A 26973-nucleotide genomic window follows, 5' to 3' on the forward strand; every position below is an offset into this window, starting at 1 on the left:
TTTTTGTTCTTTTAAGCTTCTGCGCTTCTCCATGTGCTGTGATCTATAACCTGCCTCTACTGTCTGGCCTCACAGGGTCCTCCGGGGTCACAGCCCTCGCCGCACGCACAGCCTCCACCTCACAATCCCAGCAGCATGATGGGACCCCACAGTCAGGTAAACGCACTGTGGCTCGCCCCCCGCTGGCCGGGGCTCGGGGCAGGAGGAAGGAGAGAGCCCGCAGAGGAAAGACAAAAATCAGAACGAGCTCTAGCCATTGCCTTCTGGTCTTCATTGACAAGTTTAATTCCCCCCCCCAAAAAAAAGTCTTTTTTCCCCCACCAAAAAAAGTTAGTCTTCAGCCCTTGGACATCACACCCAGCATGGATATAAACAAAAACAAGAAAACAAGAAAAAAATATTTCTGTGACCTTGTCAGCGGCCTTTGCGTTTTTGTTTTTTCCTCTCTCACTTTTGGTTTGGTTTTGAGTTTGGTTAACCATTTGTTTGTAACTGAGGCTGCATCCCTAGCCTTTTCTTTGTGCACTCACTGCTGAGAAAGCTTCCTTGCCCATTCCCTGCATAAGTTAGGATGCCCGCTGCCCTTCACTGTTTCCCATTGTGCTTTCCCTTTGAATCTTTGCTCCCCTTTCCACTCATTCTTGTCAGTGGTTTCTCTATATGTGTGTGTGTGCGTGTGTACGCGCGCATGTGTGCGCGTATGTGTGTATTCAGCTCTGTCTGCAAACCCTGAACATGTTATGTGTCAGTCCTTTGTCTTGTTCTTATATCTGCCCTTATGGAGAGCAGAAGTGTTCTCCTTTGCCCTCCATTGATTTCACTGTTCTTCTGTGTCCTGTGCAAAGCCCCAGCCGCTGCCCCTCTGCCCATAGTAGGGCTCTGCAAACCAGTGCTGTGTTAGGGTTCCTTGTTCCTTTGCCATGGGAAGTTTTGCCCAGAGGGAAGAGGCTACCCAGAGGAAAGAGAGCTTAAAAGATCACTAGGCATAACAAACCAGACTTGGTGGAGTAGAAAGCATTTGTGTTTATTGCTGTACTGTAGCACAGGCTATCATTGAACTAATTCCCTGTAATTGCAGCCTTTTATGTCACCACGATACGCAGGCGGCCCCAGGCCCCCGATCAGAATGGGAAACCAGGTACTGTACCTTTTCATGTTCTCTCTCCCCACACTCAGCCATCATTGGCCCTAGGCAGACTTGGTCTCAAATCAGAATTGGACAATAGGATTGAGGGGTGAAGGGATTGAAGGTGGAGGACAGAATTGAGGTGGAAGATAACTTACGGCAGGACTACTCTGAGCTCATGGTGCTATGTTTGCCCTGCCTATGTGGGTGGTATTAGGAATCCTCTCCTGGGGTTCAGAGGGCAGTAGCAACAGCATCTTGGGTGGGATTGCCAGGGACTTCCTTCCAGCTCCTTCTCTGAAGGGGGTCTGCCTCCTTAATGAAGTTAATTGACAATGTGATTTTTTTTTCTGGAAGCTTTTGAGAATCGCCAAGGCTGGTAAATGCGATCCTGCTCCTAGCGGGAGAAGTGGCCATAGGAATGCCTGGATCAGGAGCCTGGCTGCAGCAGAACAGGGTGTCAATATAGTCTGTCTGCTTCCCAGACCCAGCTCGAAACAAGGATGGATTGTTCCTGTAATTAGAAAAGTGATGAAGGGGGTTTTTCAGCTTGGGCCTGTGAGGGTTGGTACCTCTTAAGTGGTCTGGAGAAATCAGTTGCCATGCCACCCTTCCTAGTCCAGCCCATTGGGCAGCAGGAGCCTGGCAAAGTGCAGATGAGTCGATGCCTCTTCTGAGGACTGACAGAAAGAAACAACCTTCAAAGAAACCTTAGGGGCATTTCTCTTTAATGTATTTTTTCAGAAACTTTGCAAAAGCCCTTCAGAAAATCAGACAGCAGTGCCGGCACACCCAGCCCTTGTTGCTCTTGGAGTTGAGAGTTTAGTCAGTGACTACATTGACCTTACTGTGTGGGATTTTTTGCCATCCCCAATGCTCTGCAAGAAAGCTCCAGGGCAAGTCACTTCAGAGACTGTAGAGTGGAGCTTATATGCAGGGTCTCCAATGTTAATGTGGAACTTTGCATCAAAATTCCCAAAGACCTGTTTACTGTTTTCTTTGGAAGGATGGATGAGATGTTATAGAGGCCCAGCCCTTTGAGCAAGAAGGGATTCTTGGGTATATCATAGATGAGGAATCAGAAGGTCAAAGTAGATGAATGACTTTCTAGAACCTCACAATAAGTTAGGCTTCAGTCAGTTCCCCAATTCAGCCCAGTGCAGATTCTCCTTACCCAATAACTTTCAGAGTTAGAACTCCATTGCTCTGACTTGGCCTTCACTCCACCAAGTGGACTCCTTTCCCTGTCCCTTTAGGGGCTCTGCTTGGACCAAGCTAAGTATAGAACAGATATTCCTGCCACTGATGATAGCCCTTCTTCCATCAACTGAAGGACATAAGAGGGCATGTACATGCTTCTATTCAGCAAGTAAGCGTGAGCAGTAGGCACCCAAGAACATTCAAAGAATAGATCATCCACACCTTGCATGGCAAATGATTCCGACACACTTGCATGAGAAATCCATGCAGATTTCCCACTTTCCTACAAACTCCAGAAATCTTCATCCTCCACAGAGGGATCTGTCCCTTCCACAGGTATTGTCCCTCGGGTTCATGGAGAGTGCCTGAGATGGGACCCCCAAGTGAGCTCGACCCTTTCCTGCTACCTGTAGAGGGAACAGAGGCAGGAGGTACACCGAGACTCACACACCTGTCATAGGTGCCTTCTGGGAGAGGGTGATGAGTAGAGTGCTCAGGAAGACAGTGATCCCTGACTTGGACTCTAAGACTTGCCTCCCTGACTGGAGCTTTGCGGCTGTGTGTAGAGTACCATTGTTGTCCAACAAGGGTATTTGGGTGAGTGGTGACCAGTGTGGTTCACCATGGTTTAGGAAAGCAGGGGGTTGGAACCCAAGGGTCTCAGAGTGCCACCCACACACAACTTTCTGTAGCTCCCACCCAGCCCTGATGCTGTCTTGGCAGCGCAGGTATGCACTGCAAGGATAGCTGGCATTTGTCCATTTCCTGCCACATGCTTTCTGTGCCTCACCCCCAAGGTTGTAAAACTGTTGGCCCACCTCCAGAAACATGTGGAACAGCATCTTTCTCCTCTGTGGCCCCAGGGGGTATACACAGCAGTATGATAGACCCATCCACAGCCATTGTTTTCTGCTTAAACTTGAGAGCTTCAGCCTTCTCAGCGTGAGACCTGTTTTCCTTCATCCTACCCTTTTCTGCTTAATAGAGGTCCCACACAGTCCTGTCCCTATATCAGGATCACTCAGTGAGAGCTACAGCTTCCAGGCCCCTCTGTCCTAGAGTCCTGGTGTGTGGCAGGTTTAGTGCAGGCCAAAATGAAAGCCCAAGAAGAGCCTTCTATAAGAATTGGCAGTCTCCACAGGCTGCCTGAAGAGGGAAGGAAGGGCTGCCATCCCTGTGCTACTCCATCAAGGTCAGTAGGGAGCTCCTGTCCTCAGGACCAAAAGGTTCCCCTCTACCTAAGTCTCCTAGATTTCCCCAGTCAAGCCCACCACAGAGGCAGGCCTGCCTGGGTCCTCTGTGTCCTATAACTAAACTCCAAAATTCTCCCAGCCAAGAGATTGAGAAACTGAAATGGAGAAAGCCAGAAGCAGGACAACTAAAACTCAGAACATAGAGAAACAACCTCTAAGCTCCCTGAGGAAGAAGAAACAGCAAAAGCTAGTAGCACTTGACCTGAGCTATGCCCAGCCAGCAGGCTTGGGTGGTTCTCTGCAAACCTTCCCAAGTAGCCATACCCTCCTGTTTAAAAGGAAAGCAGGGCAGGTCAGTCCCTTGACTTCTCACCTCAGAGCTGGCCAAAGGCAGCTAGCCACCCAGCTAGCCCACAGTGACAGCCAGAACTGGTTGCCCTCAAAAGGGCCTCCCTGCTATAGGGCCTCACCCTTCATAAGCACTGGCACCTGCTGCTAGGGAGCCATGAGCATGAGTCACCAAAGGTTTTTTCCCTAAAGGTGTAGGTCCTCGCGTTGAAGCCCTGGAAGCACACTTCCCTCAGCTTCTCTTGCAGCTGAAGTAAATATAGTGCCAAATGCTTGTTTTCAGTAGGCTTTCACAAGGCGTACCAGGCACTCCCTCAGGAACCCACAGCATCCTGTCCCACTTTGACAGCAGTCACAGAGAGCTGCTACTGCAGCAGGCCAAGAGAGAGGTCTGTCCTTCAGTGGCTTATCTCATCACCCCTGAATGCCTGAATGGGAACAGATGGGAAGCTGGGAGCTTGGAGGGCCCAGAGTGCCCTTGGATCTCTCTGGACTGCAATTGCCCTGAGTCTCAAAGCCCTCCTCATCCTTCTCCCCTTAGAAAGGGCTTCCCATGATGATAGGGTTTTAGCCTGTGGGCCTCTCCATTCCTGTAATTTGGAGGCAGAAATAAAATGAGTTACCTCTGGAGTTTAGACAGGATTGGGCTTAAACTGCGGTATCTGGAGTTTTAGGTAACTAAGAGGGAGTGGGCTCTGCTGCCCTCAAGAATGTTCTGGCTCTGGGTACTGATGGTTCACAACTCTAATCCTAGCTACTCAGGAGGATGAGATCTGAAGATCACAGTTCAAAGCCAGCCCAGTCAAGAAAGTCTGTGAGACTCTTTATCTCTAATACCCAGAAAACCATGGCTCAAAGTAGCAGAGCACTAACCTTGAGCAAAAGAGCTCAGGGACAGAGCCCATGCCCCGAGGTCAAGTCCCATGACAGACCAAAAAAAAAAAGCAAAAAGAATGTTCTAACCTCAACTCAGGGTTCTGCAGTTCCACAGATCTGGAAAACAGAGCTATGGTTCCTCTTCACCACCCTATGCTCTCTAGTCCACCCTACCCTCACCACTACCCCCCCCCCCCCGTGTCTGATGCTACAATTTGTACTTGCCGGAGTTGACCTCCCTTACTAAGGGATCCTCCCCAGCCAGCAGCCAGCTTGAAGCAAAGTACTGGGTGAAGTAGACAGCTACATCTCCCTCTACCCACCAGCTCTAGGAAGCTGCTACTCAACTTGTGTCTCAAATCTCTTTCAGCCTCCAGGAGGAGTTCCTGGGACACAGCCATTGCTGCCCAATTCCATGGATCCCACACGACAACAAGGTAGAGAGGGCAAAACAGGTGCCTGGGCATGGGGAGGGCTTGTCTTGCCTTGACCTCTAACCTACTCCCTCCCACAGGCCACCCCAACATGGGAGGATCGATGCAGAGAATGAACCCTCCCCGAGGCATGGGGCCCATGGGTCCTGGCCCACAGGTAACCAGCCATCTATCTGTCTGTCTGTCTGTGCAGCCTTCTCCCCTGCCATCTGTGTGCACCCGCCTTCTCTCCCCTTTCCACAGTCTGTCTTCCACATCTCTGCAGGGCTAAGAGCAAGGGGGTGTCCAGGTTCCCAGCTCCCACCCTGTCTATAATGAGCAAGCAGCCAGCAGTGCAGAGGACCTGAGAGTGAGCATCATGAGAGCCAGCTCATTGGCAGAACCTGCTAACAACCTGATAACTTGGAGAATTTGAAAGGCAGAGAGTCTGGTACCATGAGCTGCAATGGGGGCCTCCAGAAATCCATAGCTGCCTGCCACTCAGCATGGAGTAGACCTGGGATAGGTTAGGAGTCGTTGTATGTAATGACCTGGAGACAGGACAAGTAAGTGGCAGTGTGTCACTCACTAGCAGTCTTTATGTGTCCTTGGACGAGTCACTCTGAATTCTCTGGCCCTCAGTTGGTCTGAATTTCTCTATCTGTTAAATGAAGGAGGGAGTCTCAGGGAAGGAGGAGCTCCTGCCCATTTGACCAGAGCACATCATTGCCCAGAAGAAATTATTTCAGGCGCCCCATGTACCTCTTCACAATGACAAGCAAAGCATTTGCCCCATATCCTATAGAGCAGGGCCATCTACACAAGAGTTGGTGGCTCTTCCTGCCTAGACCTTCTCACAGCTCCTCTCCTGCCCCCAAGTATTTAATGTGGCAGAGTTTAGTTTCACTGGTAATGCTCTAGAACCTGACTTACCTTTTTTTTTTTTTTCCTCTCCTAGTCATAGGGCTTGAACTTAGGGCCTGGGCACTGTCCCTGAGCTTCTTTTGTTCAAGGCTTGCACTCTACCACTTGAGCCACAGCACCCCTTCCAGCTTTTTCTCTTTATGTGGTACTGAGGAATTGAACCCAGGGCTTCATGCATGCTAAGCAAGTATTCTACAACTAAGCCACATTCCCAGCCTATAGAACCTGACGTTGCTGAGGGAAAAGGGCAGTACTGATGTTTGAACTCAAGGCTTTATGCAAGCTAGACATTGTTCTGCCATGTAAATCACACCTCCAGCTCTTTTTTGCCCACCCCTCCCCTTCTTCAGATAATGTCTTATAATCTTGCTCAGACTGTGATATACTGTGTTTCTGTGTAGCTGTAATTATTGGAATGTCCCACACATTGTTGTGATGGAGGTCTCACTAACATTACCTTAGCTGATCTTGAGCTATAATCCTCTTGATATCTGCCTCCTGAGTAGCTAGAATTAAAGGCATGTTCTACTGTATCTAATCTAGAACATGACTTTCCCAAGGAAGCTAGAAGTCTTCACATACTGAGAAGGTGGCTAAGTGGCTTCACACAGGGTTATATTCTAGAGCATTCCTTCCTTCCCTCCTTTTCTCCCCTGCTTAGATTTGCCTTGTTCTCCCTGCCTTGGTTGTAGGTGATAGAGATTCTCTGGGTCCTCCACAGGTATCTGGTTTCTCCAGGCTGGTGTAGTGCCTCCCATTTACACATGTGTTTTTTCTCCCTCTTCTTCTCCATCTCCTTCTCCCTCTCTTTCTCTCTCATTTTCTGGTGGTTAATTGGAGATACGAGTCTCATGGACTTTCTTACTAACCTTGCTGTCTTGGAACCATGATCCTCAGATTTTGGCCTTTGAATAGCTAAGATGACAGGCGTGAGCCATTTAATGCCTGGCTATTTGCTCTCTTGAAGGGAGACATCTATCCCATAGACCTAAAAGCCTCTGCTCACTCCAACAAACCGATCCACTGCTTGAAAGGTCTTAGGGAGGTCCTGTCCTTGGCTGAACCCATTCTGGAAGAAAATGAGCCTGCAGCGTTTGCAGCTCTGGTGTTCTTGTTTTATTCTTCTTCCATCCCTCAATGTTCACGTGTTCACCATCAACTTTCAAACCACCAAGTGACTACCTATGTGGGGCTGCTTATAAGAGGGGACAGGATCTGAAAACAGCACCCCTCTTCAGAGTCCAGAATGGCTCTCAGTACATGGCCTGCGCCACGTGGTAGACACTCTTGGTAGAGTCAGCAGTGGATTTGGGTTTTCAGTGTAATATGGGATCTGAGACCCCCATGGGGGTATGATCAGAGCCTCATTTGTAAGATGAGAGCAAGTGCAGCACCTTGCCTATAGGCTGTTGAAAGAAGGAAGATCAAGTTCTTCATATAGATAGCTAGACCTTGGTTATGGCTATGAAGTGTCCCAAACCCCTTCTTCCTGCAAAATCATAACAGTTTTTTAAGCATAAAGATTAAGAGGTATAGCTACAGCTCAGTGCTTGCTTGCCTAGCATGTGTAAGGCTCTGGATTCTATCCCAGCACAGAAGTGGGGAGAATTTGTGTAACTATAGTAAGTGTGGGGCTCTCAAAGCTGGCAATGGCTGCCCTCCCCATGTCTGAGACAGGTCTTCTGGAAGCTTAGTTAGGGCTTCCTCCTGGCTTAGGGTCTCTCAGGTGAACCAAGTATCCTCCTTTCAGTACAGTGCAAAGAGGTGAGGGCTCTAGTGGCTGAGATCTTGCTGAAAAGTCCTCTTGGTCTGAGAAGGCTGTTCTGGCCTCCCTCAGCAGTGTACAAGGGAAGGAGATGACAGCTAATGCTGCCCTGGAAACCTCAAGGGCTCACAAACATCCCTCTTGCCCTTTATTTTCTGTACCAAAACATGGAAACCCTTAAATATTTTGCCCATCTCTTGCACCCATATGGTTGGAGTGTAGTATTAAATTCCAGAATCAAGCTCCTCCACAGGCAGTCTAGAACATCTGTACCAGCCATCATTGGAGGCAGGAAGGCCTGGTGGTTGTATAGTCCTGGACCGTTTATGAAACAGCAGGCCAGGTGACATTCTCACTGGGCTCATGGTATGGCAGGGTGAGACAGTGACTGTGAACACCCACTTGGTATCCTGTGGATCCTGTCTTCTTCCTACAGGTCCTGTGCTCTGCCTCATGCTGCAGTCCAGGCCATAGTAAGTATACAGTCGCTGTAGATAGTCGACAGTAAGTGCCACTGTATCATGTAGTGAGACCAGACACAAAAGTGGAACACCACCATGTGTGATTCCCAGTGGGAATTAAATTGTGTTTAGCCAGTGACCAGAACTTTTTGAACTTGGGGCTACTTTATTGGTTTCAAAACAAGTAGAGTAACTTCTACCTTTTGAGCTCTATTGTGTTTCCACGTAAACATCCCAGAGGAGCCAGCATCCCAGGTGGTCCCTGCCCTTTGCCTCAGAGTCTCAAATGAGGTTCGCTCTGGGTTTCTGAAGTGACCAAGAGCACAAGGGAAGCAATACTGCACTTGGTTCCAGAAATTATGTGCCTGTCAGCTCTGCAGTGACCTTTGGTCCAAGAGTTTGGAAGGCAAATCCTGTTAGATAAGTCTAAAACTATAGGGCTTCTGGTCCCCTTGGAGTACAGAGGGTGCTACACTCCATGCAGGCCCCAAAGAGATCAGATCTCAGGGCATTGCCTGAGTAGTTGTTGTTCAGATTGGGAGCTAGAGTTAGATTATTTTGGCTTGTCTGTGTTTGAAAAGATTCACAGGAAGGATAATCTGCACTCTTCAGGGACTATCCTGCACTACCCAGAGAAACTGCATCTGTTGGTGCCCTTGCTGATCCAGGGCAGAGTCAAGCTCAGGGCTTCCAAGGAAGCAGAAGCTGGACTGGGAGCCTAGCTCAAGTGGTAGAATGCCTACCTAGCATTTGAAGGCCCTGAGTTCAAACTAAGGGTGAGGATGAAGGGTCATTAACTCTGGTGCAGAAGTCTCAGGAATGGGCAAGGATAGAGTAGGGCCTTGAGGAACCTCTCAGGGTAGGATGGCCATCCCCTGTGGTTTGAGGTTGGTTCCCTGGACAAGTGAGCCTAACAACTAGGTGGCTCCTCTACTGTTTAAAGGTGAAGAACAGGGTGGATCACAGGAAGCACTGATAGCACTGTGGAGGTCCCATAGGCCACTCTAGCAGGCCCTGCCCCTGTCCCATGTCTTCCCATCACCCCTTGGGCCAGCAGAGCAGACTGAAACCAAGAGGGTACAAGGCCTGTATTATTTCTGACTGAGTCAGACCCCTCTGCCCAGGGGATGAGGGTGAGGAGTGGGAGAGGATGGACCTGGGTGAACATGGCCATCCTGTTGCTCCAGAGCAGTGCTGAAAGAGATAAAGGGACAGCTTCTGGGTAGTAATATCCCCTCCAGCAACCCAGCACTTCTATAGGCAGGTGCTGCTGTCAGAGAGGACCCATCTCTAGAGTCTGAAATCTAGCTAGTAGTAAGCTTTCAGCTTGGTGTGAAAAGCTGCTCTTTCTAATTAGAAAACTTGGCCTCCAAACTTGATTTCAGCCTGGATTTCACTCCTACTTATTAAGGGACCTGGGGCAAGTCCTTGGCTTTTGTGGGCCTCCAGGTTGTCACTTGAGCAGTGGGAAGGGTGAGAGGCCCCCTAGGGTCTACATCTCTGGGAGGGAGATGTGGGGTTTCTCCATGCAGGAAGCTGCCTTGCTGGCTGGGTGAGAGGCTACTGCAGGCTATGTAGGTTGGTAGAGTTGGGAGTAAAAGGAGACGACACCCTGCCCTGGTGTGTGGGCTTTCCCCCTTGCCTGGTGAGGGGCAACTGTGGTTTTCTAGGAGGTCTCATGCTTCCCAGAAGACTTTTCTCATTAGCCAGCAGCATGGTGGGCAAAAAGCTGCCCTGAACGTGGTGAGCTTCCTTTGAGGGCAGGGGCTGGGTTTGTGGGGGACAGGAAGGAGTGGCTAGAAACAGCATTAAAGGGCTGGGAAGGTGGCTCAGTGGTAGAGTGCTTGCCTTGCATGCATGAGACCCTGGGTTCAATTCCTCATCACCATATAAAGCAGAAAAAGCCAGAAGTGACGCTGTGGCTCTAGTGGTAGAGCACTAGCCTTGAGCTGAAGAGCTGAGGGACAGGGCCCAAACCCAGAGTTCAGGCCCCACGACCAACAAAAAAAAAAAGAAAAAACAGCATTAAGGGCTGCTGCTGCCATTCCAAGTCAGTATGCACCCCTTCGGCTTTCAAAGTACTTAAGATCCAGCACTACACCATCTGTGGGAAGAGGGTAGAAGCTCATGGGCTCTTGGTCCCCATTTAAAACAAGCACAGCCCCGGCCACACTGTGGGCCTTGTCCCAGCTCAGTCATGCACACTGTGAAGCAGCAGCATCACTGTTCTGCAGCACCTCATTTCTTAAATCTCTTTTATGGGGATAGAAAAGTGGTTGCCACAAACATTTAATGTTGGTATAGTTCCATGCTGATAGCTCACACTATGATCCTAACTACTCAGGAGCCTGAGATCTAGAGGATCACAGTTCAAAGCTAGCCCAGACAGAAAAGTCTATGAGACTTTACCTCCAAAGTACCCAGAGGCATGGCTAAAGTAGTAGAGCTCTAGTCCAGCAATCATGAGGCTCTGTGTTCAAATCCCAGTACTGCAAAAAAAGGGGGGGCATGTAAAGCACATGGCCATGAATGTCATGGAGTAAGAATCGTCATTTATAGCTTGCCAAAACATCTGCAAGTGGTCAAGCTGAGGCTGGGTATCTGATTGCTGACCTCAAATCTCTGGCTCTGCTCACCACCTGCAGAGATGGGGAACATCTGACCCTATAAAACAGGCCCATGAAATCCTTCAGAGACAGACATTTGCTGCTTGTTGGCTGCTGGCGATGGCTAAGAATGCTGGCCTGCAGGATCCTGTCCCTGCTCACTGTCTTCTCAGACCTTGGTCTCCTTCTCTGTAGGATTACAAGGACAGAGACTGAATAAAGGTGTATTGTGTGCTCAATAAAGAGCAATACATGTTGGCTCTGCCATCCAAATTCTACCAAACTGTTACTTCCGATTCCCTGCCACAGTAGAGCTGCAGCAAGGCACAGTTTACTGCCCAGGCATGGGAGCATGCAGGAGCTTTGGGGAGCTTACGCCCCTGGAGTCCAGCAGGAGAGGTGGCACCTTAGGAGTCAGTGGGTAGAGCAGTGATCCCCTGGTGGGCAATGATGGCTCGCAGAGGTACTGCCCTCTGAGCTCCTACTCATCTGCTCGAAGCTTAAGTAGCTCCATGGGGGAACCCATACCTGTTTACCTTCCCCTGAGCCCTGTGGGAAAGGTGTCCGCTAGCAGCTTGCTTGACAGCCATGTGCTTTTGAGAACATCATCTTGAAGCCCCTATAATTGCATTGACTGTTGTGACTCTCCCTCTGTGCTGGCTTATCATCACGGTCCCTGTCACTTGGTCCCCACCCTGCCCCACCTTTTTCTGAAAGAATGTATTATTTTTTTCTCATCAGATCCTCTTCACAGACTAACCCTCTCGCTTATGTTCTGTGTTTGTCTTCCCTCCCTCCTTCTCTCTCCGGTTCCCCTTCTCCTTCTCATAGACTGACCCTTGGTTATCGTTGCAGAATTACGGCAGCGGCATGAGACCACCACCCAACTCCCTCGGCCCCGCCATGCCCGGGATTAACATGTAAGGCAAAAAGGCCCCAGCCAGTGGCTCAGAGCCCATGGCTTCCCTGCCCTCTGTTGGCACCTGGAAGACTCTTGCTAGGAGTTGGTGCTGGTGCTTCTCTGCCCCTCAGTGTCCTTATCAGTAAGAGGATGTTGACAAGCTGGGAACAAGAGTTCCGTGCTTATGTGTGCCAGGCCCAGTGCTGGGCGCCATGTAGCAAGTAGCCCATCTCATGTTCATATCACCCTGTGAGGGAGCTGTTAGGATCCTCCTCTTACAGCGGGGTCACTGAGGCACAGAGAGGTAAAGCAGCTTGTTAAGGCTCACAACTTATTGGCTGAGTCCAAATTTTAATGCCTATATAAATAGCCACTGTTCTCTAATGCTTTAGTCCTTTTTTAAACATTTTTTGTGAGAATCTGTGGACTGCCTTCCCGAGAAAATGCACATGCAGGAATTTTATATGTTATTTTATAAACATCATGTAATATGCGAATTTTACATATAATAAAGGGGTTTATAGATTTCCACATATGGACTACTTGTTGTTACCCCAGAGCCAGATAGCCTCTGGGACTCGGACTATGTGAAAGGTTTTCTGTTACTGATGTCAGCCTGCTCCTTCTGCCCCTGCTGGCTCATCCTCTTACAGCATTTTCATTGTCTCCATCTTTCCCTCTCAGGGGCCCGGGAGCTGGCAGACCCTGGCCCAATCCCAACAGTGCTAACTCAGTGAGTATCCAGGTCAGGTGGGGTCTTGGTGGCCAGTGAACAGGTCCTGGGAACAGGGTGGCTAGTGTCACTAGAGGAAGAAATACAGTAGAATTCTACCTGATGTCTCCAAAGAGGAGGCCACATGTATATAGGTGGAGCCTTGGGACCATGATAGAGCCAGGGTTGGCTCTATCACACTCAACACAGTTCTCAAAAGCTGAGAACCTGAACTTCAGGCATGTTGTCTGAGCAGGTTCTCCCTGCAAGGTGGCTTCTAGCCTTCAGAGGAAGGAGTGGTAAGGGGCTTGGCACAGACAAGCTGGAGGAGAAAAAGTGCTATCTCCTGGCCTCCTACACCAGAGGCCACCTAGGCCCCTCCCCCAGGCTCCTCACAGGATGGGACAAGTGACTAGCCTCCAGGAAGCACTTCAGTGTGGCATCAAGACCCAGGCTTTACTTCCATCCACGGCATCACACAGCTAGCTCACTAGGTCCCAGTCTTTTACCTAGAAGAGTGGGTGTGTCCTCAAGTGGGTTTGGAAGCAAAGGGGCACACCCTACCTACTGGGGGAGGTGACTCCAACATAGGGCTCCTACATCTCATTTCCAGATCCCGTACTCCTCTTCATCACCCGGTACCTATGTGGTAAGTGTGGCTATGGATACTGCCTGCCTGTGTGTGACTGATGGTGCAGCAGGGGAACAACTTAGAGTCCTATCTCATTCCCTGTCAAAACTCCCGCTGAACACAGGTTCCAAAGTCCTAGGCATGTGCAGGTCTACAGGGGCCCCAGGCATCCCCATAACTGACCTGGGGGCTCTGAGCTTCCATTTAAAACTTCTGACTTACCAGTTGCCATACACATAAGCACATGTGTACACATGCCCCCACAAGTGCCTGTGGGCTTGAGGAGAGGAAAGAGAAATTCAAGAACTCCCTGTAAACTCAGGTTTACAGCTCTGAATGTGCACCAAGGTTTAGCAAGAGATGAGTGCCAGGCTGGCCTGGGCATTGGGAGGGAATGCGTGGCCTCCTCATGCCTGTGACCACTGTGTGTAACTGATGCCAGCTTTTATCTCATCTCAGGGACCTCCTGGTGGTGGCGGCCCTCCAGGAACACCCATCATGCCTAGTCCTGCGGGTAAGAGGGTTTGAGGGAAAAGAATCTGGAGGGAAGATTGTTGGTGGGCCTGGAGTATAGGGCCCAGCCTTTCATCACGGGCTCCTGAGCGGCGTAACCTCCTTTGGAACTGCGATATTCAGGGATTTAGGGAGCTGTCAGCCTTTGATGCCCCTGCCCACCCTGTGGCCGCTGATCACACTTCTTCTGGTTCTTGAGTACTGCTCTGTAAAAAAACAAAGCTTTGCAGAGAGGTCTGGGAACAGGAGTCTTGTTGTCTTATTGTCCTATGTGGGCATTGCTATACACCACTCAAAACAGCCTGTAGGGCTAATGGGACCAGGATTCTAAGGAGAGTTCTATGCTTCTGTCCTCCTGAGAGGAAATTGCTTCTATCATGTTCTTTATCCAGAAAGCACATGTGAATACACATGAACATGTGCACACATGCATGCACATAGTTATTTCTTTCCCAGCTGAGCCTAGCCAGCCAGAGGAGTATAACATATAACCGCAAAATAAGAGAGGTAGCCAAGATTTCTGCCTGAGAAATACATTGCCTGTCCCCGACAGAAACGTGTTAGCTGATTGCTGATTTCCTAAGGAGACTTCTGTGGCTGAGTGGGGAATTCAGAGACCCCTCACCCCCAGCTTCCCATAGAGGGAAGCTGCTCAGCTACAGGGGTGGATACTGGCGGCGGCTGTGATGCTCAGCTCCCTCCCACACTCGCTCCCTCTTCCTCTGCTGCATTTTGATGAGCTTCATGACCTACATTCACACTGGGTCACGTTAACCCACTCCGTATGTTAATGTGCCTCCAGCCCCATCTCTGCTCCCCCTCCTGCCCCCTCCGCTTGGCAGGATAGCCCCTGGGTAATTTGCAGCCTTTCCCTTTCCCTGATTTGATTAAAGCCCGTGAGTGTGGTTATGGGGGCAGCACAGGTGCATTCTCACTGGCCCCATGATGCTCCAGTGTTTGGTGAGGACAAGGATGGGCCTGTAGTCCTCCTGGGTCGTGTCCACACTGATGCCCAGACACCCTGAAATTCTTCGTTTCGTGGTTGAGTGGTTTTTACAGTTAAATTTTCTGTGATTAAAAACTTTGTGAATCTTCATTAAATACAAATTAGCCAGAAAATGGTGGTACTTAGAGGAAATTTTAGGTGATAAAATACAAAAGAATGAGTTCAAGTGCCACAAGTTTGTTTTAATTAAGAAATGAATTAATCACCTCAACTTATGGGTTTGCACTATCCTACAGATTCAACAAATTCCAGTGACAACATCTACACCATGATTAATCCCGTGCCGCCTGGAGGCAGCCGGTCCAACGTAAGTCTGCTTTCTACTCATTTACATAGCAGATACCATAACAAATCATAATTAACTTCATCAGCTGAGGGGAAAGCAAGTCTAATTGATTTCAGCCATTTGTTACCAAAGATGAATAAAATAAACCATCAGAAAAGTGATTAACTCTTGGGCAACTCAGTTCCTGTTTCATAGCTGGCCGGGGTGGAAAGGATAGCATAGGGTGTCTCTGGTCAGGGTGAGGGCACTGGGCTTACTTTGAGGACCTGCTGTTGCATTGGGTGGGGGGCATACTTTGAAGCCCCAGGCTTCGAAGGCCTGCTCCCTGTGCCAGTGACTAGTTCTGCTACCCTGGGCAATCCTCTCTCCTGCTGTCTCTTTCTTGGGCTAAGGGTGAGGACCCCCACCCCAGGACGTGTGAAACTTTGGGGGACCCGTCTATCTCCTATTGTTGCCCTGAGCTCTGCTACGCCTGGGCCTGGCAGCTGTTTTGCTGCCATTCATGCCATACTCATGTCTAGAGGCCACTTCCCCCCTTCTTCCTCTCAGTTTAAAGTTCCAAACTTTGAAAGGCATTCCAGCCCAAGTCCCGCTTGTTCTGACTTCCACTTGCCCTCTTTTCTGGAGCCCGTTGGACACAACTTGCCTGTGCATCCATAGGTGCCTCACTCTGCTACCAGCTCCCCACAGACAGCCCCGGGTCCCTCTCTCCTCCAGATGCTCTGTTGGCTTTGTTGGCCCAGTTCCTGAGCTGAAACCCGAATCATCCAAATCAGTGCTCAGTGTGGGCTGTCTCTACTATGACTGCACACAGTTTTGTTTGCTTATTGGTGGTATTGGGTAACAATCTCAGTCCTTTGCATGTGTTAAACATGTGCTCCACTACTGAGCTGCACCCTAGCCCTGAAGACCAGACACATTTAATTTCCCCAGCAGCCTCCAAGGTCAGGCTCTTTGGCCAGGCACCTTCTTTGTGGGGGCCATGTGACCAATAACTGCAGGAAGCTCCATGTTCTTACCCTCCGCTGTCTGGTCCCACAGCTTCCTCACACCTCCTTACTAGGGTGACCAGTGTGTGGATTTGGGCATTAAAATTTCTGTTCCCCAGGGCACCACGTGTCCTTTTTCTTGGGAATGAATGTAGAGCTTGAGCGGAAAAATATGAAACCTATATAGGTCCTGAAGAGGTTGGTACACTGTTGAATTGGACATAGAGTCACTGTCAGTGCATTTTCCCTAACCAACATGGCTGGTGATTGTGACTTGGGTTCATTGTCCCTAGAGCTGTGGCCTACCACAGAGCTGCCTCTCACTGCTTGGTCATATTCACCTTGTATTTGTGTTGAGGTGGTGCTTGCTTCATTTTTAACATTGCAAATATGGTGACCGCGTGTTTCTAAGCGATCACATTGTGAAAATGGGAACCATGCCACTATCAGCAACAGCATGACCCAGACATAACAGAGAAAGAAAGCTGAATGACCATGTTATTTTAATGACAGGTAGAAGGACATAGACTGCTGGACTAGGGCAGTAAAGGACACGCACAGCCTGTAGACAGGAACTTGGGGGTAGGTGTGGCAGAAAGGGGATGAGGAAGCACCGGAGCCTGCATCTTTCAAGTGTGGGATGACACAGCCACGTCCTTCTGAATCAAAAGCCCTTTTTGTCCTCCAAAGACACACCGGTCTTCAGTCAAAAATAGCAGTCACTGAATTAGCTTGGGCATACCCTGGAAAGAACACCATTATCATCTCGTTCCCTGATTGCACCGTGAACTGAGAAGGTTACAGTTCCTGTTTGAGAGATTGCAATGAAAAGTCCTATGTGTGAACCAAATGGGGGGGGGGGGTAAAAGATTTGACTCATTTTGATCCTGACTGATCTTACCCATGACCCAGTGAATCAAAATTGATGTATTGAATCTTAGCAACACAAGCAAGTTTGTTATGGCTGAGGGTCTAGCTCAGTGTTTGAGCACCTGCCTAGCATACATAGTTTATTGAGGGTCCTCAGCACCCCCAGTAAACAGAACAAAAAAGAAGCTCCTACTAGGTCTTTTGAGCATTGATTTGAAAGTTGGGAATTTTAGATCACCTTGGTTTGTATGAAGATTGAAACTGAAGGATGAACACAGAAGAATGTTGCTTATACAGATAGAAAGTAGGCTTTACTCATTTATCTGATAGCTGGCAAACAATACACAATACACTAGTAGTTTCATTTAGTCTATATCTTGTTTTTGTTTTTGTTTTGTTGAACTCAGGGTCTAGACACTGTCCCTAAGCTTTTTTGCTCAAGGCTAGTATTCTACCACTTTGAGCCACAGCTCCACTTCCAGTGTTTAGGTGGTCTATTGAAGATAAGAGTCTCATGGATTTTCCTGCCTGGGCAAGCTCAAACCTCAGTCTCAGCCTACTGAGTAGCTAGGATTACAGACGTGAGCCACCACCACCCGGCTTAGTCTGTATCTTTTTACAACAAAAACAGAAACATCTTAATGTTCTATACCTTTGCACCTAGTTACTACCACAAAAGGTATGATTTGCCTTCCTGGGACACTAGCTTTTATGATGGAAGTTTGGGTCACTTTTCAACTTCCTCAAATCATGCAGAAGAATTGAATGGGTTTTTTTACTCCACAGAAACAGAATTTCTCAAAACAGGTGCCTACAAGATAAGGTTATCGTTGGAGCTGGGAATGTGGCTTAGTGGTAGGGTGCCTGCCTAGCATGCATGAAGCCCTGGTTTCAATTCCTCAGTGCCACATAAACAAAAAGCTGGAAGTGGCACTATGGCTCAAATGGTATAATGCTAGCCTTTAGCAAAAGAAGCTCAGGAACTGTACTCAGACCCTGAGTTCAAGCCCCAGGGTGGGGACTGGGGGGGGGGGGTGAGATGGTTATCATTGTTGTAGCCATAGAAAAGATGTTGAAAGACTGGCCTGCTAGGAAAATTCCTATTTTTTGAAAGTGCAAAGCAAGAAGGATTGTCCATCTCTGATCTGGAAGTCCATTGCATTGAAATCAGACAAAGAATCACAGTAAAGGGGAGAGGAGCACATTCTTTCTCCCCCAGTGTGTTCATCTTTAAAGAGGCCATGATGGGCCCAGAAGGGGTGAGCCAATCACACCTGAATTGTTCAGCATCATGTGGAGGTTGCGGCAAGACCTATGCCATAGAAATCACGACTTTTTAAATGAGACTGCTTGAAAATTCAAAAAACAGTCAGAAGGAAGGGCAGCCAAGTTAAACAGTACTTTCAGTTTCTTTATTAAGACTAACTTCCTTGGAATCCAGGTTAGATCTCAGAAGTTCGGATTACCTCTGTGTTTAAACCCGTTTTTTCTCTCTAGTACTCCCCACCCTCCACCCCCCACCCCCCAAAAGGATGTCACTGTGTTGCCTAGGCTTAAGCCATCCTCTGGAATAGCTGGGAGTATAGGGACTAAGAAAATGAGCTTTGATTGAGCATAGCCTGTATCCCACGTGTGCTTGGTGTGGTTTTGCAAATGATGGACGTCGTAGGCCAAGTGGTCATCCAGTGAACTTGTAGCTAACTGCAGGTGCTGGCTGCCAGGCAGCTGGTCAAAGCCAACTATAGTCATAAGGGGGATGCAGCTCTTGAGGTGCTGGAAATAATTCCACAAACCTGTGCTGATAAGAAAAGTTCTCCATGGTCCTAGTGTGAACAGGATTGTGAAAGGATTATCTGGTGTTAGGTTGAACTGATGGTTGTCCTGCAGGCTGCAGAAGGGCAGACAATTCAAGTGAGCTTTACATTTGACTCTGTTCCTGTTTCCACTGTATTAAAAAAAAAAAAAATGTCCTAATGGCTACAGGTACTTCAGACATTGTCAAAGGAAACAAAAATCTCCTATGTGGTCATGCAGAAGGAAAAGGCTAAATTACTGTATTAGAGGACAGAAACATTATAAAAAATGTTTTATTTTTCTCACATTATCATTACTTAAACCAGCCTGCCTGCTCCTGTTACATTATTTCAATAGTAGCATTTATGTAACAGAAAAGTAAGTCTTGCAGAGTACATGGTTCCAGATAAGACAGCTGGCCATCCACAGGTAAGCTATAGGGATAAACCTATAAAACATGCAGAAGAAATACATCAGCAATTCTTCATGGTCTATGTTAAACATGCTTAGATATAACATCACCTGCACAAGGAACAGAAGAAAAAAGTAGAAAAACTGGACTTTTTGTGCATTGGTATGTGTCTATAGTCACAGATACTCCAGATGGCAACATAGTGACACTTTTTTGGGGGGCGGGGGGAGTGGGCAGTACTAGGGTTTGAACTTGGAACCAGACAATTGCTCAGCTGGTGCTCTATCACTTGAACCATGTCTCTAAGCCCTGCTTTTTGCTGGTTATTTTGGAGATGAAGTCTCATGGACTTTTCTACCCAGACAGGCTTCATCCCTCCGTCTTCAGATTTAAGCATTCTTAAGTAACTAAACTTTTTTATCTATTAGGAAAAATCAAATGGAACACAGTAAAGTGCCACGTCACCCCCCAAATATAGCTAGTGACTAGTTCTGGGAGGATATGGAGACACCAAAACCTTGCTTTGCTGGTGAGAATGTTAAATGGTGCAGCTGCTGTGGAAAACAGTCTGGCAGGACCAAGAAAGGTCAAACATAGGATGACCATATGACCCAGCAATTGTATTTCTAGAAATGAGCATGTGCCCACACAGTGCCTTGCATGCAAAATTGGTGTTTCAACAGCCAAGACTGGGAACATCCTGAATGGACTGTCAAGTGATGAGCGCATAGCTGAAGCATGATGCACCCGTACAGTGCAGAAGGAATAATGCAGCTGGGTGCCAGTGGCTGTGGTCTATAACCCTAGCTATTCAGGAGGCTGAGATCTGGAGGATCATAATTCAGAGTTAGGGTTAGAGACATGGCCCAAGTGGTATAGAGTTACCAGCTTAGCTAGCAAAGCCAAGCAAGCAAAAGGGCCCTGAGTTCAAACCCTAGTACTGCCCCTCCCCCTCCAAAAAGTCAAATTCTAGTGTATTTAACAACATTCGAAGTGAAAAAGTCAGCAAAAAAAAGTGTGTGATTCCCTTTACACTCGATATCCAGTTTAAGCAAATCCACAGATACAAAAAGTAGATTCATGGTTGTCTGAGGTTGGGGGAGAAAGAACACTGAGGACTGACAGCTAGCAGGCACACAGTTTCTTTGTGGGAGATGGAAATATTCTGAAATTGATTGTGGTGATAGTTGCACAACCCTATGAGTGCACTAAAAAACACTGAATTGTACACTTCAAATGGGACAAACACAAAAATGTAATTCCAAGTAAATACCTGACTGTTAAGTATTTATGTTAAGGTAATGACATGCATTTATGTTGAAGTGATAACGTATATATGAGCATACATTATGTTAGCATGTTCGGGATATTTGGCTAGATTCTGGGTTCCAGGGTTTGGGGTTTTTTTTGGTCAGTTGTGGGGCTTGAACTCTGGGTTTGGGCGCTGTTCCTGTGCTCTTCAGCTTAAGGCAAGTGCTCTACCACTTGAGCCACAGCGTCACTTCCGGTTTTTTAGTGGTTTATTGGAGATAAGAGTCTCACAGACTTTCCTGCCCGGGCTGGCTTTGAACCGTGATCCTCAGATCTCAGCCTCCTGAGTAGCTAGGATTACAGGCATAGGCCACCGGCGCCCAGCACCAGGGTTTTGCAAACATTAATCACTCTTGTTCTCATATTGCATAGGATAGTAAACACCAAGTTAGTTAGCACAGAGGGAGGTAAGGTGCTAAACCCCAGAGTGGCATAGGGGGGTGAGTAGGGAAGCAACTCCTCCCAGCCCCATCTTGGAATCTGTCTGGGCCTTGCTTCCTGCACGCCATGCTCTGTCCTGCCCCTCCATGCTGCCAGCCCCCTACATGGCTTTTTGCTCTTGCAGGATGTCTAGCCTGCCTTTGCCTGCCCAGATTCTACCCCTCAGTTGTGCTCATGCTCAGCTTTGTATCCTCAGCACCTAGTGCAGGCCAGGTGCCTAACAGTGCTCTGGCCTTTGGTTGCCTCCTCGTAGGTGGGTTTGGTAGTTGTAGGCAGCCTGCGGATGGAGAAGGATGGATCTCTCTAGGTTCGGATTTGCCTGCCCTATCTGTTTGTGAAAGGCTTATCAGCTATCCCAGCACTGACTGGTCCCGTTTCTGTTGCCCCTAAAATGTATTCATGCTTAAGGAGGTACATGGAGGAGACTAGTAGACAGCCCTGGGCCAGACTGCCAGGCCTTCATCTCTGCTGTTTGTAAAAGGTACATAAAAAGCATGCATAATTTTGGCCCCCGGCCTGCCACTGCCAGATACCTGTGTGGCTGCAGCTGGTGAGTCAGGCTCTGCACGTAGGGATGGAATGAGCACTATTGATTGAGAACTGGGTGGCCTTTAGCCAGTCCTTTTCCCTGGGTTTGTCCCTTTGCCCAGTACCCAGGAGCCTGCTGCTCTATCCAGTTAGGTGCACTTAACTCGGGCTGGTACAAGGAGCAGGTACCAGAATGGAGGTTCCTGGGCTGCTGTGGTGTAGGGCTTGTGTCCTCAAAGGTTTATTGGCCAACTCACTGGGTAGGGGAGCCATGAAGGATGTTGAGAGCCTGGGCCTACTAAGCCATGCTCTGTTGCTTCTCCCTCAGTTCCCAATGGGTCCTGGCTCAGACGGCCCGATGGGAGGCATGGGTGGCATGGAGCCACACCACATGAATGGATCACTAGGTAAGCTAACTCCAGTCCTGAGTCACATTCCCATTGTCCCTTGCCTAACTCTCCTAACTACTTGCCCTCTGTCTGGGCTCCTGGCCCAACAGGACTGGTATATATCATTCTTAGATGTCTTTCTTTTGTGGGTCATGGGGCTCGAACTCAGGGCCAAGGAGCTGTCCCTGAGCTCTTTTGCTCAAGGGTAGTGTTCTACCACTTTAAGGCACAGCTTCACTTCTGGTTTTCTGGTAAATTGGAGATAAGAGTCTCAGGACTAGACAGGCGCCAGTGGCTCACTGAAATCCTAGCTACTCAGGAGGCTGAGATCTGAGGATCGTGGTTCAAAGCCAGCCCCGGCAGGAGAGTCTTGAGACTCTTTATCTCCAATAAAACAACCAGAAAACCTGAAGTTGTGCTGTGGCTCAATTGGTAGAGCACTAACCTTGAGCTGAAGAACTCAGGGACATCACCCAAGCCTAGAGTTCAAGTCCCACAACCGACCAAAAAAAAAAAAAAGTCTCAGGATTTTCTTGCCCAGGCTTGCTTCAAACCATGATGCACAAATCTCAGCTTCCTGAGTAGCTAGGTTTACAGCCATGAGCCACCAGTGCCCAACTCGTCTTAGATGTCTTGACACATAAGAAGCTCCATACCCAGACAGGAAATTCTCTGCATAGATAGAATGTGGGATCTAGGGGAAGCCCAAGGAAGAGGCTGGAGATCTTCCAGGAAAAATGAGCAAGAAACTAAATTGGATTGATTCTTCTTTCCTTCCAGGGTCAGGTGACATAGACGGACTTCCAAAAGTGAGTATGCACTGTCTGTCTCCTCCCTGGCATACCCATTCATGGGGGCAGGAGCTTGGAGAGACAGGCTCACTCTCCTCTCTTCGTTCTACAGAATTCTCCTAACAACATAAGTGGCATTAGCAATCCTCCGGGCACCCCTCGAGACGATGGCGAGCTAGGAGGGAATTTCCTCCACTCCTTCCAGAATGACAACGTAAGGCAGCATGTTCCTCTTACACCTGGGTCCTAGTCCTTTTGGTCAGGCCTGGGAACCCTCACAAGCTACTGACTGTGAGTCTGGTCTGCACTCGATGCTGTGGGCTTCTCACCTCCATTTCACCTAGCCACTGCCCAGCCTAGAGGGACTACAGGCTAACCTGACAAGCCTTGGACTGAGAGCGAGCCAGCAGCAGGGCAGCATTGCCCCAGGAGCCCATTTCTACTTGGCCTTGGGAGGAAGAGCCATGCAACCAGGCATTTCAGGGTGTCAGGGCCCACCCATATGCTGCCCATAGTGGGCTTTTTGTATACTTGCCTTTCCAGAGAACAACCTTGGAGAACCCCTGACTGGCCCCCAGCCAGGGTACCCTGGTGGAGCCCTGGCTCCCCAAAGCTCAACTCCCTGCTGTCTCAGCTGCCCAGAAGAGGCGGCTGCCAGAGTTCTGAAGGGCACACAGGCTGGTCCTAGTAGTGGCCTTTAGTCCTCACTTCCTAGCCCTCATCTTGGCCCTGTCCAGCTGTCACTGAACCTTCAAAACCTTTATCAGGCCCCTTGGGAACTCACGCCCTTCTCTCCTCTCATTCTTCCCTCAGTATTCTCCAAGCATGACGATGAGTGTGTGACCCCCCTGTCCGAGATGCTGAGAGCCGGCATTGTAGGCGGAAGATGCCAGAAATTATGCAAGAAGTGAGGTGTCGTTACCAGGAGCTGGGGGAGGGCATCTCCCATCCCCTCTCCATCCCCCTCCACTCCCTCCTACCTTTCCAATTTTAGTTTCATGCAATAAAAAGGCTGAACTTTTTATTTCATAAAACATGAAGGACAGAACTCAAAAGCAAAAATGTATTTCAAGTCAGTGACCAGAAAAATCCCACCCCTTGCCCTTTCTTGAAAGGGCCTTTTCTGTAATGACATTTTTTGTTTTTTGAGGGTTTTTTTTTTGTCTTGGGTTTTATCATTGCTGGGATTTTGTTGTTGTTTTCAAGGGGAAAGGGTTTGGGACAGTAATTTTTAAACACGGAAGCTTCTAGCAAGCCCTCCACCCCAATCAACCTCTGTTTTCTTCTTAAAAAAAAAAAAGGAAAAGGAAAAGGGCAAAAAAAAAAAAAAAGAAAAAGAAAGAGGGAAGGAAAAGGAAAAAAAACCCCACAAGCCCTGCTGTCTTATCTGTCCGTCCCCAGGCCCTTCCACCTGGAACCTAGTATAGGTGTGAGATGTCACACTGTTTGTAGCCATCTCAAAACAATAAACTGGACAGTTCGCAATCAGTGGTTTCTTTTACAAAGCTGCTTTGGGAAAGGAAGGAAAGGAAATCACCCTTTTCCAGCTGGTGTTTTGGCCTGGTTAGTGACAGCAGCGCACCTGGACGCCCAGCCCACCCCCATCACATGGGCCAGACCACCCGCCCTGCCACGCGCAGCCGAGACCACCGCCGGACCGGCGCATGCACTGTGTTCCCAGGACTGCTTCCTCTCCCGGACTTCTGTCCGCCCAGCCTCCCTGCCTCCACAGCCCCTCCTCAGCCCCCACCAGCTTCACTGGATGACTGTGACCTGGCCATGGAAACTGTGACCTCCACGTTCTGGTCCCGGGCTTCTCACACCGTCACTTCCGTGCGCAAGGGCAGGGTGGGCTGGAGTTTGGGTTTTTTTTTATTCTCTCTTTGTTTGCCCTTTTTCAAAGACAAGAAACTGAGCAGAATTGCTCTGTATATGCTTGGAACTGGATGGAAAGACTTTGGCATAGCTGTGGGGGTGGGGGAGCACCAGCAACCAAACAGACATGCTGTTTCCAGTCCTATTTTTTTTTTGTTTTGTTTTGTTTTTCAAAAGCCGACAAACCCAATGGTGGAGCCTGTCCCCTCCCGGGAGGGGGAGACTGGCAGCCTCCCTCACCTCACCCCTGCGGGAACCTGCGTGTCTTGCCCTGGAAGACACGGAATTCTTTGTACATTTACACTCCCCCCTCCTCGCCCCCCCTCGCCCCTCCCTCGTAGCTGGTCTTTGTTTTCTTACCTCCCCTTTCTGACCCATGTATATCATATTATGTGAGATACCATCTGCCTGAAAAAAAGACCTTGTGCGGATTATTGGGAACATTGTAGCTGTTTCTGTGTTTTTTCTTACCTTGTAGTCTGGTTCTGAATTATGAGAGGAAAAAAAAAAGTAATTATGATACATTGTAGTTTGTGTACGATATATGTTGATAACGTTTTATTAAAGGGACATCTTTTTTCCGCAGCCCTTCCTGACATGTTTGGGGGACATGGGTTGGAGTTTATTATGCTGATTGTAAAGTATATGGCAACTCATGAAGTATAGATTCTGTGCCTGGCTCAGGCCTGGTGACATTGCCTTCTTTTCCTGGGCATGTCCGTGCTGTGTTTTGGGGAAAGCTGCCCCGGTGGCCCCTGGGGATGTGGGTTGGGAGGGTCCCCCCAGTCTCCCTCAAAATATTGGGAGCCTGCTAACAGTTCCAGTTTCTTGTCCTGAAAACACGCTTACTTTGTTGGAACATCTTTGTTTCTGGAAATAGGAAAAGGTCCCAGGAGCTCGCTGTTTTGTAAGGCTCAGATGGCCAGGCTGGTCCTGGGGGTTGCCACCACTTCTTCAGATAGGAATTTTGCCAAGGCCTTTCCCTGAAGTGCCTGGTGTGTTAGCGACTGTGGGGTGATACACCAGGCTACTGTTTTCTTTTGTTGGTACTGGGGTTTGAACTCACTCAGAGCCTCATGCTTGCTAGGCAGGTGTTCTACCACTGGAGCCATACCCCAGCCCTTTGTGCCTTAGTTATTTTTCAGATTAGGTCTTACATTTTTGTGCAGGCTGGTCTGAGTTAGTATCCTCCTAATGAGGTTCCCAGGTGGCTGGAGTGACAGCTGCATACAACTGTGTCCAACCTTTTTTTAGAAAGGATCTCAACTATTTTGTTTAGGCTGGCCACCTACTCCTCCACAACACTATCCACAAGAAACTGGGATTTCAGGCATGAACTACCATGCCCAGGCACTCTAGAAGGATTTTGGTGGTGGTGGTCATAGGGCTTGAACGCTGGTCGTGGGCACTCTGATTTTCTGGTGGTTAATTGGAGGTAAGAGTCTCACAGACTTTCCTGCCCCGGCTGGCTTTGAACCGCAATCCTCAGATCTCAGCCTCCTGAATAGCTAGGATTACAGGCGTGAACCACCAGTCCCCTGCTACCCTGGAAGGATTTTAAGAGTAGCACAGACCTAAAGTTTAGAGAGGTCAACAGGTGAGGCTGTCAGGATGTGGGTAAACTGTTCCCAGCTGTCATGTGGGCAGGAAATGCTGAGGGCAGGGATAAGAAGAGAGGCAGAAGACAGGGTGGGACTGACTTGATAGTGTTTGGGGAGCAGAGCTGGCACCCTCGAGCATCTCATTTAAAGCCTAGGCAGAGCCCAAGCAAGGTGAGAATTGAGTTTCTAAGGATCGTGGGAACAGACTGCACAACGCCATGTTAAAATCTTGCCTTTGTCTCTACTTGCAGTGTGGCAAGGTTTGTTTGTACCTCTGTCCCTGGGTTTCCTCATGTGTGATATGGGGATAATGATTTACCTACCTCGTAGGATGTGAAATATCCTTGCTGGACAGATGAGGGGACCTAGGCTGTGACTGGCCCTCACTGGCACCTCCTCAGAACTGCCTGCTCAGTGATGGGGTTCCCCAGAGGAACTGAGAGCAGACAGGGACTGTGGACAAGTGCTGAGAAAGAGAAAGCGCTAGATCATTGAGAGGCCCCATGAGCGCTCTTCCCTGCCGCCCTACTGCTGCAGCTCCCAGACAGTGCCTGTCATCCTGCACAGCCCCATGGCCCTGGTGAAGGTTCATTCAGGCTGGCCCACCCAACCTTGAGGAAAAGACTGATTCTTCCTGCCGTATCATCACTGCACCTCCCAGGCCTGGCTAAGAGATGAGGACCAGGCTGGAGCTCTACTTCGTGCTGGTGGCCAGCATCCTGAAGGAAGGCTTTAGTAGCTCATCCCAGAAGCAGACAGGAGTAGTACAGGAGTCAGACCCAGGGTAACCACTGCTGCATGTGAACATACATGTGAGTGTGTGTGCCAGTACTGGGGCTTAAACGCAAGACCTTATACTCTCATTTGGCTTTTTTACTCACGGGTGCCCAAGCTGGCTTTAAACCGTGATCCTCAGATCTCAGCCTCCTCAGTGGCTATGATTATGGGCGTGAGCCACCAGCACCTGGCCCACTCCTTTCCTGTTAGTCCACAAGACACCTGGCTAGGAGC

General features: G+C 48.8%; 1 protein-coding gene across 2 annotated transcripts in view; it reads left to right on the forward strand.

Annotated features, from left to right (window-relative positions):
* The window catches only part of Ssbp3 (single stranded DNA binding protein 3), a 155868-nt gene extending 131062 nt beyond the window's left edge, over positions 1 to 24806 (forward strand). The window contains exons 6-18 of one of the 2 annotated variants that reach the window (XM_013022316.1): positions 76 to 156; positions 1079 to 1138; positions 5114 to 5180; positions 5258 to 5334; positions 11768 to 11832; positions 12498 to 12546; positions 13139 to 13174; positions 13616 to 13670; positions 14912 to 14982; positions 21635 to 21713; positions 22476 to 22504; positions 22599 to 22700; positions 23300 to 24806. In XM_013022316.1, the coding sequence (XP_012877770.1) occupies positions 76 to 156; positions 1079 to 1138; positions 5114 to 5180; positions 5258 to 5334; positions 11768 to 11832; positions 12498 to 12546; positions 13139 to 13174; positions 13616 to 13670; positions 14912 to 14982; positions 21635 to 21713; positions 22476 to 22504; positions 22599 to 22700; positions 23300 to 23329 (801 nt within the window). In that variant the 3' untranslated portion in view covers positions 23330 to 24806. The remainder of the gene's footprint in view (positions 1 to 75; positions 157 to 1078; positions 1139 to 5113; positions 5181 to 5257; positions 5335 to 11767; positions 11833 to 12497; positions 12547 to 13138; positions 13175 to 13615; positions 13671 to 14911; positions 14983 to 21634; positions 21714 to 22475; positions 22505 to 22598; positions 22701 to 23299) is intronic. The other variant, XM_013022317.1, reaches the window with a different exon arrangement.
* Positions 24807 to 26973: the final 2167 nt, after the last annotated feature.

This window comes from Dipodomys ordii, unplaced genomic scaffold, assembly GCF_000151885.1.
Source record: "Dipodomys ordii isolate 6190 unplaced genomic scaffold, Dord_2.0 Scaffold61, whole genome shotgun sequence".
Classification (NCBI taxonomy): domain Eukaryota; kingdom Metazoa; phylum Chordata; class Mammalia; order Rodentia; family Heteromyidae; genus Dipodomys; species Dipodomys ordii.